The 17,327-nt window shown below is 35.3% G+C and overlaps 1 protein-coding gene across 2 annotated transcripts in view; it reads right to left on the reverse strand.

Annotated features, from left to right (window-relative positions):
• The window catches only part of LOC134665987 (uncharacterized), a 74,984-nt gene that overhangs the window by 7,402 nt on the left and 50,255 nt on the right, over nt 1-17,327 (reverse strand). For both annotated transcript variants that reach the window (XM_063523050.1, XM_063523049.1), the window contains 4 exons: nt 10,060-11,317; nt 9,852-9,985; nt 9,072-9,222; nt 7,546-7,675 (listed from right to left, as the gene is read on the reverse strand). In XM_063523050.1, the coding sequence (XP_063379120.1) occupies nt 7,546-7,675; nt 9,072-9,222; nt 9,852-9,985; nt 10,060-11,317 (1,673 nt within the window). The remainder of the gene's footprint in view (nt 1-7,545; nt 7,676-9,071; nt 9,223-9,851; nt 9,986-10,059; nt 11,318-17,327) is intronic.

The raw sequence follows: 17,327 nt of genomic DNA on the forward strand, positions 1-17,327 counted from the left end.
GTATAGGTATATTTATACAGTCAGGGATATAACGGGACTATCCTTCTGCGTAATAGACTCATTTCCGATGCTCCGCGATGTATTGCTCCCATTACACAATCCATCAGATTGGCAATTTGTAAGATGTCCAATTGAGCGATTGTTAAACTTGATTGATTGCTTAATTTTCTTGTGAGTTTTTATTGGCTTAGTTAAACTTGCTCATTTAAGTAAAACAACGACTAAGTATTGCAACTTTAATGGTATTCTTATAGTATCACCTTAGTTTAAAAAAGCGGTCAAGTGCGAGTCGGACTCGCCCATGAAGGGTTCCGTAGCAGCAATAACATAATAAAATTGCGGTTTAAGATTTATGACGTATTAAAAGAAACTACTTACTAGATCTCGTTTGAACCAATTTTCGGTGGAAGTTTGCATGGTAATGTACCTCACATATTTTTTTTAGTTTTATCATTCTCTCATTTTAGAAGTTGCAGGAGGGGACACATTTTACCACTTTGGAAGTGTCTCTCGCGCAAACTATTCAGTTTAGAAAAAAATGATACTGGAATAAAGACCTATCCATAGATACCCCACACGAATGGGTTTGATGAAAAAAAAAATTTGAGTTTCAAATACTTAGAAGTATGGGGAACCCCCAAAATTTACTGTTTTTTTTCTATTTTTGTGTGAAAATCTTAATGCGGTTCACAGAATACATCTACTTACCAAGTTTCAACAGTATAGTTCTTATAGTTTCCGAAAAAAGTGGCTGTGACATACGGACGGACAGACAGACAGACATGACGAATCCATAAGGGTTCCGTTTTTTGCCATTTGGCTACGGAACCCTAAAAAAGACCGTACTACGATGCCGTTTCTATACTGCGTATTGAAGCGATAAGGCCGTAAAATTTTATTGTCGCGTAGTAAAAGTAAGACGCGGAAAATCGTAACATACAAGATGGCTAATTCAAATCAGGCGGTGAAGAAAAATCGCAGGTCATGAGATAACTTTCGCTCTTTGGGGGCACTAGATAAAACCATGAAAATAAACGAAGCTCTTGTGATGATGGATAATCTAAATTAAACAGGTATTCTTTTGGAACTACGCGTTTATGGTCAATAAAAACAGACAAATTTTGTCACTTTATCTAGTAAAACCTGACACCAAAGTCGCAATCAATTCATTTTCGTACAAAACAAAGTTGGAATGCCGTTACATAGATCATGGTTAAGAAGAAATTTGCTACATATGAATACAGCCTATATTTTGAGCGCAATAAACAAAATTATAAAATCATATTTCTCATTCTGTGACTGTGAATTTAATAAACATATGATGAATTTTCCACTTCAACTCAATATAAATTTACTTCTAGTGTTTACTGGCGGATAGGTAACATGCCGCAAGTTAGGCGAGATATAACCAACAAGTTATTAACAATATCTGAACTATTTGACCAAGAAACCGTAATCACCTTTATAAATGGGCTTGAAATCGGTCCACAAGTGTTAGTTTGATACCTGTATTATTATAGCTTTTTAAATGATGATACTTAGTTACGAAATAATAATATTTATTATCTTCACCCACACATAATTGAAGAAAAAGAAACGTACAAGCATTATTAATATGTATAATTAATAGATTTTACATTCGTTCCGATGAGCAACTTATATTGTTTAACAATACATATTTTACAAAAAAATATATTACATTTTCAAATAAATATCCCTTGGTAGGGTAAGACCACCAGTGAATGAACACTTAAGCAATTATCCAAGTTTGAAAAATCATTGCTCAGCATTCATTAATAATTGGTATAATTAACTGCAATGTAATCAATCCTCATTTAATAAATAAGAAAGTAATTTCTGCGATTTTTAATTACTTTCATAGTTTTTGAGTTATACCAGAATTTACCAAAAACTACCCAAAAACCTAATGAATGAACATAAAAACTAGTGAATGAACACCGAAAAACCCAGTGAATGAACATTATTTAACTTTAAGGCTTTATGATGAAAAGTTTCAAAATGTAGATATTTTTCATGAAACACTATCTAATTTCAAACGGTTATCTTTACAATGTATTCAGCAGGCATTATAATTGTTAATACATCTACATAACTTTCAAATTTTCTGGCACTGTTAATTAATACACCGTTTAAGTATGTTTGATTCATATAGATAATTCATAATTCTTATGTACTTTCACATTTTAATGTTTAGGTTTACATAATTTAATTAAGGAAACTGTAAGTCTACAATATTACTAAAATGCAATTGTATCCAATGTAGCAATACGAGACTGTTTGTTTCTAAATAAATAAAATTAAATTAAATTAACTCTTTTAATTAGCACAATAAAATCATTTTTATTTCAAACACCGTTTCCGGCTCTATTTTAATAGGTATAGCGATAGCGTTTATATCTTTTTATCCCTCCTTCAAATCGATTAGAATGTAATAAAATGATGGTTATTCACCAATAACATAGAAACCCGTTACATATTAAAAGGAAAAAATAAAATCAACCATTAAAACAAGAACCAACGTGCATATTTTGATGAAAAGGGGTCATGCTCACAAAATAATGCTTAAAATAATAAACTTGTCACTGCATTGTTCGTGGTTACACTGTTCATACATAGAATTAGTAGAAATCCAATAAATGAACAAGCCAAATTTTGTATTGTTCATACATAGGCATGACAAATCTAGTAAATGGACTATAGAAATTTGGTTTGTTCCAATACTGGCTTAATGAATCAGAATCGTTTTCTATGCAGAATCACAAAAAACAAGCTCAATACGATTGCGTTTACATATACATTTGGGAAAAAAATTAAATCTACGCGACACCAGTAAATGAACACACTGTTCATTTACTGGTTTCAGAACATTTGATGAGCCAGTATTGGAACTATAAAAAATAAAGACTTAATCGCATAATATGCCGACAAAGTGTACATAAATAGAAGGTTCAACTCTTAATCTAACCAAATAACTAAACTTTGTACTGGTAAAGATTAAATAAGCACTTCATATGTTGCTCCAAACGTACACTGTTCTTATCTGGGATCTAATATTTCCATACAAAACTTCAAATCCAGAAACACGTAAACTTCAAACGCCAGTCACATCCTAACTGGTCGAAAATAAATTTATTACGGGTTGTCATTGCATAGGAAATAGAATTGTTAATAAGAAAAAAAATAAGACAAGTGGAAGAAATTGCTACATTTCTTATTTTAGACAAAAAACGTGATTTTGTTCATTCACTGGGGGGTGTTCATTCACTGGAGGGTTTACCCTATTTCTAAAAAATAAGATAGTTGTATATGACTAAATAATACCAAGAAAAACTTTGTCCTGTGCCTTATGATATCCATAGTAAGAAAATACTCTGTATACAATCGAAACGAGATATTCCCGTCTGCTCCTCGGAGCCTTGCCTTACTTATTCACTTACATTAGAGTGTTTGGTTTAGTTTGTTATTCAAACAATATTATTTGTATTCACAAATACACAAGCAGGTCTCTAATTTTGTGTCAGCTGCTGATTACTATAATATATGCAGCTAGTATATAAAGCTTATTTTCTGTTATTAAATTATTAAAGATAGCCTGGAAAACTTTCACTTATATATACCATTACACTTACACTTATATATTGACAAAAAAATCATTCTTGGTATAAGCTTTTAATATCGCTGACCTTACTTTTATTTCCACAGGCAACTAATACACATCAAGACAATTGTAACAATCCCAAACACAATTAGTTTGTGTTGTTTTATCACACACAAACCACCACCAATGGCCACCACAAATGGCCACCTCCGGTCTTCATCATCAGATCAGCTCAATGGCACCATAATATTGCATTGTCACCCGACTTACGTATGTATGCAAAATTTCAGCTCAATCGGAAACCGGGAAGTGGATGAAATTTAACTTGCAAGATTTGATTACAGACAGACAGACAGACAGACAACGGTCAGGTGAAAGTAAATAAAAGCTTGTAAAAATGATCTAACGTTATGTTATTGTAGTATCATATCAGACCGTCTAACATGAGTCCATACTTGAAGTCGTGCAAGATGTATGGAGTCGCGCGGGAGAACGCAACTCGTGTACATCATCGTCATCAGATGAAAAGGTTCTTCTTTTTAGCCTAGTATCAGAGTTTTTCTCATTCAATATTGAATCGATGTAAATGAAACATTCACTTCATTTCATTCCCTGATTCTAACGACCTGGACTAGTCTATTATTGCACGCCGCAGCGGTTTTATAAATGTAGATCTGAAGGAAACTAATCCCCAGACCCCTTCCAGACGTAAGGATCCTTTTTATTCCCCTCGTAAATATTTGTCGCTGTGCGGAACTCGAACCCGAGATCCTTTCATTGATTGGCACATACGTTCACCTTTCATATGGAATGGATGGAAAACTGGCAAGTAATTGAGTATTTTCTGGCTAGAATACCAATCAGAAAGCTGATTCCGTAACGCCATTTTTGTATTAACATCAATTAACTTGCGTTTCTACCTCCAACTCAAATAAATCACTGTTGATTTAGACAGCTGTCTGTCTGAGGCAATTTAGCTCCTGGATGGATGCATAAATTGTTACTTTAATCGTGTGTTTTTTAGGGTTCCGTACCCAAAGGGTAAAACGGGACCCCATTACTAAGACTTCGCTGTCCGTCCGTCCGTCCGTCTGTCACCAGGCTGTATCTCACGAACCGTGATAGCTAGACACTTGAAATTTTCACAGATGATGTATTTCTGTTGCCGCTATAACAACAAATACTAAAAACAGAATAAAATAAAGATTTAAATGGGGCTCCCATACAACAAACGTGATTTTTAAGCAACGTCGGGAGTGGTCAGTACTTGGATGGGTGACCGTTTTTTTTTTGCTTTTTTTTGTTTTTTTTTTTTGCATTATGATACGGAACCCTTCGTGCGCGAGTCCGACTCGCACTTGCCCGGTTTTTCTTAAATTTAAATTTGATAAACCGAGGCTGTTCGAAACTGACTTTTCTGTAAGTCTTAAGGTGGGATTCCACCAATGATGTGCAAAACTGTGAGGCACAGTTAAGGGAATATGAAACACAGATCAAATGATTGTATATTATAAAGCATCGTTATATTTATACTTACAGTCATAAAAAACAATAAATACCATACATAAATACACACAAATTTAAATAATATACCAACGAGCGCGCTAAAAAAAATTCGAACCCGAAGACAGGAATATGAAAATATCGCTAGCTAGCTAGGATTTATTCGGAAGTACACACAAAAATACTGCTACGATTCTTTATTGATATATTAAAGCTCGCATGGCACCTTGTTCATAAAAATAAAATATATAAGAAAGGGTGAGATACACAGGTCTCCAGGGCGTTTTTTCGTGACCGTAGCAACAGCCCGTTTCGCTTGCTCGGTTTGCTATTGAACTGACACCCCCGCGCTCCCACAAACTGCGAACATGGACGGAAAACTGGGGGAAAAGTTTTCGATACCGATAAAACTAGTTCCAACATGTCTGTGGTTATTGACAAGTGCTGTCTTCGCCGATTTGGACTTGTTTATTGTCTGTAGCAAAGACATACCTATGTAACTTTGTATGTATAAGATGAATAAAGTCTAAGGAAAAAACGTGCCTCGGAAATCAAGAAATAGTCATTTTCGCATAGATGGCGCACACACCTTTGGCCTATGCTCGGCAAGATGGCGTGACGACACCGTTTCATATTTTACAATTTTAACACACAGATATCAGTGAATGAGCATGGGTCAAAACAATATAAAAATAATAAAATCATTTATTCATATATACACATTTTTTTGATAATTTTATACGTGTTAATTTTGAGTTTTAGTCGTGTGTCGATAGATAGTAGTAAATTTACAGTGACTACAAAATTTACTATGACAGGACCCCTCTTTACTATCTATTCTCTTTGTCTATAGACACAAGTAACTAAGAAACAGATTTGATCTTTTTTCTATAATTCAGAAGTAATAAACGCATCATCTCATTTCGTGATTAAGAATAATATAAGTAATATATTTTAACACCTTGTGAGGAGACGGTTAAACAATTTGCCCAATGCACAGAATAATCCGAGGGATTCACGTGAGATGTTTTAATTAGGTACTTAATTATAATTTCTAAAATTACCTACTCTGTAAACTGCAATTGAAGTACGTTAATTGGTATTTTATTAAATTATTTAATGTTTTTGTTACGGAAAATAATCCTAAATAAATATTTTCGTAACTAGTAAGTATCAATACTCAATCCAACTGGAATATACTTACCTACTAATTACTCATTTAAAAAAGTTATATAGACCTATAGGGTACATTGTATAACTTAACTTTTATATAACAGTATCTATATAAACCGATATAATCCAGCAAGTCTACAAACATGAACAAAATACTATTTGGTCTTTTGGTAAAACTAAGAATTGACAAGTTTCACAACATTGTAGGATTTGTAGGTACCTAACTATCGTAAGCTTATTACATAAATTCGAATGTGAATACAGACGTAAATACAAAGCAGTTACCGTCACTATATGTATAATTTAACGCCCCACTTTTCCTCTTCGTGCTATTATGTATTACCTACTTGCCCAGAATACAAAAGGTAGCCGAAATACTAATACACAAGGTACACGAAATACGACTCATTTCATACATTTTTATAGAGGACACAGTGGATCGACGCCATACTCGAATTCAGACACAATTAACTGTTTCTCGAGAATGAATTTTATTGTGTTAACGAGGAGGCTTGAGATCTGGGAAGAATGTCGAATCCAGGCTTTTCTTGTTAACACTATAAAAAAGTAACCTTAAAAAAACAAGAAATGTACATGTCCGACCCAAGGTACCGAGTCCATCCTCTGTGTGGCGTGGCAAGTTATAAAATTATTTGGCAAATAATATTATAAATGTAAAGGTATTCTGTTACTGAATAAAGTTAATTTAATCTAGCTTAACTGTAAAATTAAAGAAATCAATCTAGGCAGGACAACTAAAGTCTAGAAGTGGTAGGTAATAACGATCACATACATAGAGTAACTTAAGTACTCACTTTAACGTATGTGAGAAGTTATTTATGTTCCATTTAATTATTTTAAGGCTACCTAAATATGAATAACAGGAATTTCATTATTGGGTGGGATACTTGGGTTATCTAATTCCAAAACAAACAGGAAATAAGCACAGTGTGAGTGAGCGATTCTTTTTTTAACGATAAATCCCATGTTTAATCTTTTAGGTTTCCTGGCGGTTCCCCTCCCCCCACCCCCGCTGAGGGGTCGGATTAACGTGGGGTGGCGATAAATTCTAATGAAATTTCCGCCAGAGACGAGCCAGCTGACTGCGTGGATGTTGCTAACACGCATTAAAATAGTGATATACGATACCACTAACTAGGCTGTGATAATTCACAGGCCCTCTCAAACAAATTGCTTATAACTAATTTACGCTAAATAGAAACAGCAAAACTTATTAATTGGAAACTTACCAAGCGGTTTTGGCTGAATTCCATAGTCTTGGCTTAGTTTGAAACATGGTAATCCTCCATACCACTTATCAGTTAATATATCCATGTACCCATTCGTTGAATACTTGGCTATCGCTGCTGATATACTTTTCTGTAACAATTGAGATTATATCTTCATAAAAGCTATATTTAAAAGTAAAAAATAGTAAAGTCATAACATAACCATTGGTTTTCTGTCGACTGACAGCGAGTCGAAAAAATATACTGAAAAAGCTATCTCACGAATTCATTGAAACAAACGCAGTACGATCCGTTGATTTATGTCGTGAAACGCGTAAACCTCAGAGGTTTATTGAACGATGTCAAGATAAAATGACGTATAATCGTCTAAGCCAGCGCTACACGACACCCGCTATCGATCACACCATTAGCAGTTCGCGTGCGTCATCTATCAATCTTTCACGATCCGAAAGTCTTTTTCACGAGGCCTTCTTGCGATTATGTGGATACTTTACATGTATGTGATATATAGTATACACTCATACAATTGGTTTGTCAATTCATATTAGATAATAAACATATAGGTTAACTTATACTGTGTTTTGTGAGATAACTAGTAAGAAATTTCGACAAAAAGTTAACTAAAAATGATAATATCTATCCTCACGCATTCAGCTACTGTAAGGAGCGGCATGAATGTAATCTTAGGAGTGAGTCAGACACGAAATTTAGACTGACGTTTCACTTTGCATCACTAAATTATCATTAAAAATATGCAAGCGTTTTTTGTATTACTTTATATGGCGAAGGCCGAGTGGATTGATCCCACCCACTTTTGCTTCCCGAGCGTTTGGATCTGATACAAATGAGTCGCTCACGAGTTAAGCTCACATGTATAATTTCCGGTGCTTTAAGGAATAAATACGTAAATTAGAACTTAGAAGTTGAATTCCTAACGTCTTGTGCTATTTTTAGAGTTTTATACCGCCCTTCAGTCAACCGTAACGCCCGCCAATTCTAATATTGATTAATATTTTGTACACCTAAGCTCGCAACGCAATTCATACCTTATTATTTATCTTGCTTAGTTACTTTCAATAATATTAAATAATTCGTTAATGTTTACATTTAGTTAAAAAAATATTGTCTTATACAAAAATAACAGTAAAAAATAAAAATTATATATATACTTATGTAGACTTCAATAAAGCATTTGGTTCCCGTTACAGTTATCTTTCGTTCATGACATCTTTGTTTCCAGGTACCTACATTTTACATTGACACAAAACGTAAACCAACTTTTCGTCTGTTATGTTGTCTTAACAAGGGAATTCACTTCGCTTTTAATTAGGTACCGAATTAAGCAAACTGTCATTCTGATTTGACTAATTCAAAATTTTCATTTGGATAGGCATGTCTACATATATTTTAGTGGATGCAATTTGGTGGTTTGGGTTTGGTTGTTTTGGATCTTATTCAGATAAAATATCAGTGTTTGAAGACTTAGTTTCAAAAATAGAGAACATAGATACTCGTATAAAATATACCTGTAAAGGAAATCCCTTGGTCATTCCTATAGCATAGGTGTCTTCAATGAAAGCGTGGTCTCCTACGCGCTGCAGCTTGCACCCGTGATCAGTGGCGCGGTAGTAGTCTAAAACAGGAGTATCTGCTATCAAAAGGTCCAACGTTCGATTCCTGAAATACACAAACACCATATAAGAAAGTACCATCAAATTATATGATAATCATGATATAAGTACGCTAAACATTATTACGGACCGTGAAAATAAATACTGTGCCCGCCTCATAAAGACGAAGTGCGAAAATAAAACCCGAGTGAAACCTTAAAACTCGAAATGGAAAGTAAAATAAGCTCCATGCAAGGTTACAAGATCGCAGAAAAATATGACTAATTCTATTAAGAATAAGGTGTTGTTTTCCGGTGCTGCGCGCAACCTACACGACTTTATAATAACGAGTGGAATGTTTGTTTCAGTACCCTTCCCCTAGAATAAAAGTTAATAGAGCGGTGGTCTGAATGGATGTTTATGGTCCTAATTGTTCAACTGCAGATGCAGGCACTGAATCAGAAAATAAAATAAAGCCTTTTGAATCATATAAAGTAGCCAGCTGATAAATCGACTGTAAGTACACTGAACCAGAAAATTTTATGATCCCATAAAACAACCGCTACTTTTTTTTCAAATACAAGCTATTTAACCACATTTATGTGCTCAAATAAAAACCTTTGTAAATCGAAAGATTACCCTTTACCTACGTCGGATATTTCATAATCGTATAAGTACCAATTATTTATATCATACCTCAATCGTTGAATGCCTTCTTCAATGTTCTGAAGTGCGTAGCCTCTCATCCTTTGTGCCAATTGTGGATTGCCTCTTTGAACGTAGTACTCTGATATGGATGATTTAGCTGTACCCACTCGCAAAGAAAGCCACTGAAACGAATGTTCACATAGTTATGTTATCAACATGAATACATTAATACATAATGTAAGTGTATGTAACATACGTTATTCCGTCCTTGGTAGTCATCAACAGCGTTGTGAAAAAATAATCCTGCTATTAGAGCGGCAATATTGGCAGTGTAACTGGCAACGAATATCACAGAAAAGCCACCCCAGACATTTATAAGGAACTTATTAGGCCAACTCTTAGGAGCTTTAAATGCTACTAAATGTCCACATAAAAGGCCCCACATCACCCATAGCGCGCTAGAAAGGCTAAAGTTCTTTGACCTCTGTCGGCCCCAAGGATTTAAACCAAACGGTGACAGCCACTCGTAAATGGCTACCGCGATGGCGGTCACATTTAGGGACAAAAAAATGGCAATCCATAATTCAGTTGAAAATGGCAATAGAAACGCTAACAAGGGTATATCGGCCTTTTGGTTAGGAGCTGCTAAAAGTGATATGCCACTATAAAAATAAGGTTGACTGAAGTCGATCACTTCCGCGCGTGCCGCAGACACGCTGAGTGCCGCGAAAGACATGTGGGCGGATCCCGATACTAAATCTCCGACAATTCCATTCCATTTCTGGCTCTCTTCGTCTATATTATCATCATAATTCGGCTCACTGTATTGCTCTTTACTATTGGCTTTGAAGCCATTTCGAAACTGGGCTCGATAATTAAGGTGTTCTGACATAGTAAACATGGGCTCATCATTCAAAAAGTTTGTAAACTCATGCAGTTTACTAAAAGATCTCACTAGTTTTCGAGATCCATAAAGTCCATCTTCGACTAGATATAAATGAAAATCAAATTCCAATTCCTGGGCAATATTTTCTAATAAATCCATCGCTAGTCCGTAGCAACAGTGGGTAGCCATTTTTGGAAGATTCGTAGGTTTGGGTGTAGGAAAGAAAAAATCAGTAGGGTGATGGTCATCATCATCCCTTTCCAAGTCATTAAAAGCAAGGGTGAGGTTGTCTTTATCAGAAGTTTGTGGTCGATGGCAGGGGAGTCCTCTTAGGCATTGACCGTCTTCGTCTAGTTCTCCTTCCATTACGAATGGTGGTGCTAAGGCGGTGACGATGCGGTATATGGTGCGGGCGCCCGCGGACTGGCCATGAGCGACAAGCCGACCACCGGGCCAAACGATGGTGTGTAACCTCACCATGCGCCCGTGAATATGGCCTACTTGTCTCCAAACATTACCCCCTGTGGGTCCGGGCACCAAGTTGAAAAAAGTAAATGAAGACGTCAACGCGGGTTCTGGTCGCTCGGTGCCTCCGGCAAGTGCCGCTGCTGATGTAATCCGGGTTTCTCTGTGGATAAACAATAATTGTTTAATTAGATAGTTTAAAGGTACAAAAAAAGAACAGACGGGCAAGAAGGCAGGGGGGGGGGGGGCGAGAGAAGATGAACTATTATTAACTCTGGTCAACTTCAAAGCGCAACCAATTCTACAAGAAATTGTAATTTTTTATTGTATGTCCAATGTATAAATTGTACTTCTAGAATTTTATTAAGTTTCGGGAAAATCTATTCGAGTTAGTCGCTCGCTAGTTAGCCTTAACTCCGGCAAACAAGCCCTAAGTTTACAACTTTGTAAATTCTATGTAACTTAGCTTTTAGTAACGCTTAGGCAAACGAGTTTTAGACCATTTGGAATGTTTGTCTGGTAACTTGTTATTCCAGTATTAGCATTATTTTACAAGGTATGGACATTTTATTTACAGAATGTCCTATAATATTTATCTATTTATTTAAGTCGTTATTAGTTTTCAACCCCATTTACACTCCTGTCTATAAGAATTGCATTTAATAAAACCCTATCTTAGAGAAGCTTTGAACAACATGCGTTCTATTATATCAAGATCCTGTATAAGCCTTAGGTGTTCGGCAATATTTGAGTATTTATAAGTAGGTACTTGAACCAATGCAAAATAAAGGCATTTCAATTTCATTACAAGTACTCAGATAATCTAGTTACTTCTAACGTCTTCAAAGAAACGTCACTTTTGACACTGATATATCTGATTCGTATCGTACCTAATTTATGACGTATTTTAAATTTGGAATCAGGCCGTAAGTCTGAATGACAATACGATTCCATTTTATTATATTTTACTTTAAAAAGTAATGTTTGGAATAAGTAAATTTATTTTTAATTCGTGTTTGGTGACTGGTTGAATTTTTTGATACTAATTAAGTACAATATTAATTATTAAATGTATTGTTATTGTAATGAAAGGCCCATATTCCGAACACTTCTGCATATTTTATTAAACCTCGCACTAATTGCTTCCCAAAAGCGAACCACCTCAATATAAAATAAATTAAGAAATAATTCGGTAGGTAGGTGCTGTTATTAATTAAGTATATTGTATATCTCATTAAATATGATTATGATTAAGTAATAGGTAGTACAAATTAACTTAATAGATCTTGCCAATATCTGTGGTATTTTCTCGACACCACAAACTTACACGAGATTTCATCTTGAAATTTTCCTGCAAAGTTACTTAGTTGTGTAATAGTTAAGCGACCGAGGGATTGAGCGGGCTCTGGGTAAATAAAGCCGCTTGTCTCATTTTCGCTTTAGATAATAACATTTTAAAAGAAACTAAAAACGAAGAGGTTATCACGTTACCCTTAAAATTATTTCACCCTTTATATTTACTGTCCTATGTGTTTTATCATAACACCTTATAATAAAACCCCTTATAAGGCCCGCCGTGTCTGTCTGTGTGTTTTGTTGTATGTTCGCGATAAACTCAAAAACTACTGAACGGATTTTCATGCGGTTTTCACCTACCAATAAAGTGATTCTTTATAAAAGTTCAGGTGTATAATTTGCTAACCCGTGCGAAGCCAAGGCGGGTCGCTAGTACCCGATGTTTAAAAAAATCTTAGTTTGGATTTTTTACGGATATACTTAAAAAAAAAAACATTTATTCACGGAAACAGCATATTTTTACATACTAGGTACAACCTCCGCCAAACTGTATAACAGTTTTTTGGCAGAAAAAGGCTCCTCTCTTTAGATACTGTTTTAGGCTATTTTACTTATTTAGGTATTTAAATTATTTTTAGATACTAAGTAGTAGGTATAAGTTACAAATATAAGTTCAATATAACAGGACATTCTTTAATTTGAGTTTATCCTAGATTCATATTATTATTGTTTCAACATGAGTGTTTTCGCTGGCATGAGTTTTTGTGTTGACTGTCGCTGTTATAGCTTTTAATATTCAAAGCTTACCATTGTCACAATAAAATTCGTAGAGCAAATTGGCCAGGTGTGTCACGAAATATAGCCTCAACACCGACGGCATACTAAACATAATTCTTGGCTCCGCGCGAGTATGAACGTGCAATATCCGAGCCTACGGTCGATCCCGCTTGCATTTAATTTCCATGCGGATGTATCAATAAGTAAAACTATTATGGCGACGCCCTATTCAATGATACATTTATTCAGCAGTGAATGAGATATTTTCAACCAATAACAAAAATAAAACGTATTTCTTTATAAACATTGCTTACATAAGTATGTTACGATTTTTGATAAGATATCTTGAATTATTGATACCTATACACGGTGGCCAAAAAATAAGTGCATTAACCGTTGCCGGGGAGTTTGAGAGCAGGAGTTCGGGGTTGATCCTATACTAAAAGTTGCTCAGTATAATCCCAAAGCCTCCCTGGCAACGAGCACTTATTTTTTGGCCACCTTGTATAATACTGTTTTTTTATTGTTTGTTACTTTTATAGTTTATTTTACATTAACTTTTAAAATGCGAGCAAACTATTTTGCTTAGAAGGTTTCATTTAACCTAAACAGTCGGTCAACTAAACGCTCACATTAATGTGATCACAATAATGTGACGATTGATAGATACGCGTTTTAATTAAAAGTTTTAGTCTTCCAAAGTATCCTCAACTTTAGTGATGTTTCGTGTCGAAATCCCGCCAACCGTGATAGGCTTTGATAGACAAAGTTGAGGAGAGAAAATCACGCCGCGAATTTCTAGTTTTTCTGTTCTTACCGCAGCAAAGAAAGCGAAAGATGGAACAAAGTAGAAACACAAAAAATAAGTCTTTTGAAACAGGGTAATGAATTAGATATCCAAGTAATGAACGATAGTAATGATTGAAAAATAAACCTTAGACAAGTAAAACGTGTCAAGATTATATTCAATCACATAACTGGTTGGTGTAATTTTCAACTTTCTATTAATTAAGCAAAATTAATGGCATATACATACTAAGAATATTGTATATCTCAATGAAGATGTAGTGACAAAAATTGAGATAGGTGTATTGAGATGGTTTGGACACGGGAATAGACTGAGTGAAAGAAGGCTAACAAAAAGAGTGTATAACAGAGAAGTAAAAATGGGAGTTGGAAGGAGTAGACCTCGGCGACTTTCTCTGATCAGATCGGAGAAATCCTGAAGAAAGGTCAGGTCAAGAGCACCCTAAACCTGTGAGGGAGTATGAGGAATGGTATGAAAGTGAAGGAAGCGAAAGAGGCCAGGATCGCAGGAAGTGAAAATCCGTTTCCAAGATCCAAGGCCTCCTGTCAATCCTGTGGCCAGGGCTGGAATCAAACCAGCGTTCTCTGCTATCGCGGCAGGTTCCCAAGTCCCTCGGTCACCCAGGTCACGGCGAAGAAAAGAAGGCAATTTTACTAACGGCTTATGGTACTTTAATTTGTTCTAATAGTTTTCTATCAATTCGTTTTTTTTCTCTCAATACCTAATACCAACTGCCAATCAGTGTGATCAAAATTAAAAGGGTAAAATGAACGTCAAAGCCATCATTTCTTATTACGAGACGATCAATCAGTTCAATCGTTTATTATTTCCGCCTCGTCAGGTTTGCTAAAACCTGCAAGGGTGCCGATTTTTCCACTTGGCTGACCTAGTGAATCGCCAAGTTGCACAATTTCTGAAGGGTCTCCGAATGCTCGCGTCAAGTCATGTCAACGGGGCCATCATTTTGTGGAATCAGCTTGCAGCCTGGCCGCCCGCCAACTAGCCGTGCACTCCCGCCCGATTTATGATAATGTGATTGACTTGGATTTAGCCCAACATAACAATAAAACAATCCATTGTTACAACTATAAATAAAGAAAAGTAAAGTAATTTTTTAGCCATATCTTGAAACTACTTAGTTTCAGTTCGCGTACTTACAAACAAAATATGTCACCTTTATCAGTTTATCAAGTTTATATTACATACACTAGCGACCCGCCCCCGACTTCGCACGGGTTTCGCTACTTATGCAAATCGCTTATACGCTTAAACCTTCCTCAAGAATCACTCTATTGATGGGTGAAAACCACATCAAAATCCGTTCAGTTTTTGAGTTTAACGCGAACATACAAACACACAAACAGACAAACGCGGCGGGGGAATTTGTTTTATAAGGTGTAGTGATAATATTCACACACACACACGCATACACTTGTTTTTGATTATAATGATTATGTTTAATAAAACGAAACAATATCTGAACTGAAATTCTATCTGCTTTTTGTGTGGATTTCCTAGCATGTGAGGATTAGATTCAGCTGCGGGACAAATGTTTGCAAGCAAAAAGTAAACAAGAGTAGCGGCGAGTGCTCGGAACTTTTTCGCTTCTTAGAGTAGATTCCAATATAAGAAAAAAAAAGAATAGGTAAATTTTTGCGGACGTTTTACCGTTGACATACGGTTTGGTCCAACCGACCGACCCTGAACATATATATGAATAAAAAAAATGTATGACTTATACAAGTAGTCATGAAGTCTTACAAATAAAACTAAACTATATTGAATTTTACATTTGGCTCTAAAATAGTTTTTTGACAATTTATAGATTATTATAATATTTTTTTTAATAGCGGGTATCTGGAATAAAATAGAATAAAAGATTATATCTCGTAAGTACATAATTATAATGAATTTAAAATACATCTCGACGATTTACAAAATTACAAACTGAACAAAATATCAACAGCTGTGTCAATATTAGTATAACAAAAAATGTATAAACATATACACCCAAAATATTAACAAGGTTTAGAGCTAGTGACAACAGATATAATCCGTTTACGTAGTCTTATTTCAAGAGTAACCGAAAACAATAAAGTTAAAAATTTCATATTTTCCAATCAACCCACACACCAACGTTCCTCACCAGGACTATTACCGCGATAATCGAAGTTCGCAAATTGCGGACATCTTTCTTTGTTATTCTAATTAAGCCTTCATTTGAGTAAACGAGAAAGATCCCCGCAATTTGCGAATTTCGGCTTTCGCGATAGCCCCTCAGTTTCTTTCTAAAAAAATCCTTGAAACACATTTCTCGAGAAACAAGTCTCCGTCAAGTTTATCCTGAATCAGAAATGCAGTTAAACTGAAAAGTTTCCCGTTTAAAAATTGTTTAGATAGCCGCGAAGTTGGCAACTAATTTAAGTGCCAGTAGGGACGGCAAGCGCCATTAGTCACACGTCCGGAACGCGCGATCACAATCTGGCAAGTAATTTTTTACAACTTAAGTTACTCAAGTTACAGCAGACATATAAGTACGACGGCGCATACCTTTCGCGTTTATCAGCGTAAAAAATATTTTTTACATTCTGGGAAGAATGCGAAAGTACTTTTAGTTTTATCTATAATAAATAAGCGAGAAGCAAGCTAATAGATATCATAATATAATACCTATGAAACGCTGAGTAAATGTGTGTATGTAAAATTGTTTTTGCAAAGTAATTTAAGTGTACTAAAATGCAATAATTGTATTGCGAAGTCGCTATCATATACTTTTATCGTAGTGACTTTGGTGTTCGCAAATATCTGAACATATCCTCTATTTTCAAGATGTTAAGTCCATTTTCAGATATTTTTGAGAACCTTGGCAGCTCCAATAAATCTGAAGGCTGTGGTGACTATACGTCATCTTCGGATTCTGTTGCTGTGTTTTGATTGTGTTTAATTTAAGTAATCAAAATTACTTGCGCGTCACATATTTTTGCGGCCCTCGTAACATATTATAGCAATCGTTTTTTCATGATCAAACCAATTCAAAAGCGATCACAGTACCGATCCATCATCATGGAATATTCAGCGTTTATACTTACAGTGGAGCCGGAATACATATGTACGCCGATCACGTATTTTATTGAATAACGCTTTGAAGACCGTTCCTCTCGCGTGCCACTATTAAAGGGGTCAAGAGCAACTTCCTAAATCTTTCATTCCAAGACCATACTTACTTGAAGGGTTTACGGAACCTTATTCCCATTCTTAAAAAATTACAAAAGCGTTAATGTATAAATCAACT

This window comes from Cydia fagiglandana, chromosome 7, assembly GCF_963556715.1.
Source record: "Cydia fagiglandana chromosome 7, ilCydFagi1.1, whole genome shotgun sequence".
Classification (NCBI taxonomy): Eukaryota; Metazoa; Arthropoda; class Insecta; order Lepidoptera; family Tortricidae; genus Cydia; species Cydia fagiglandana.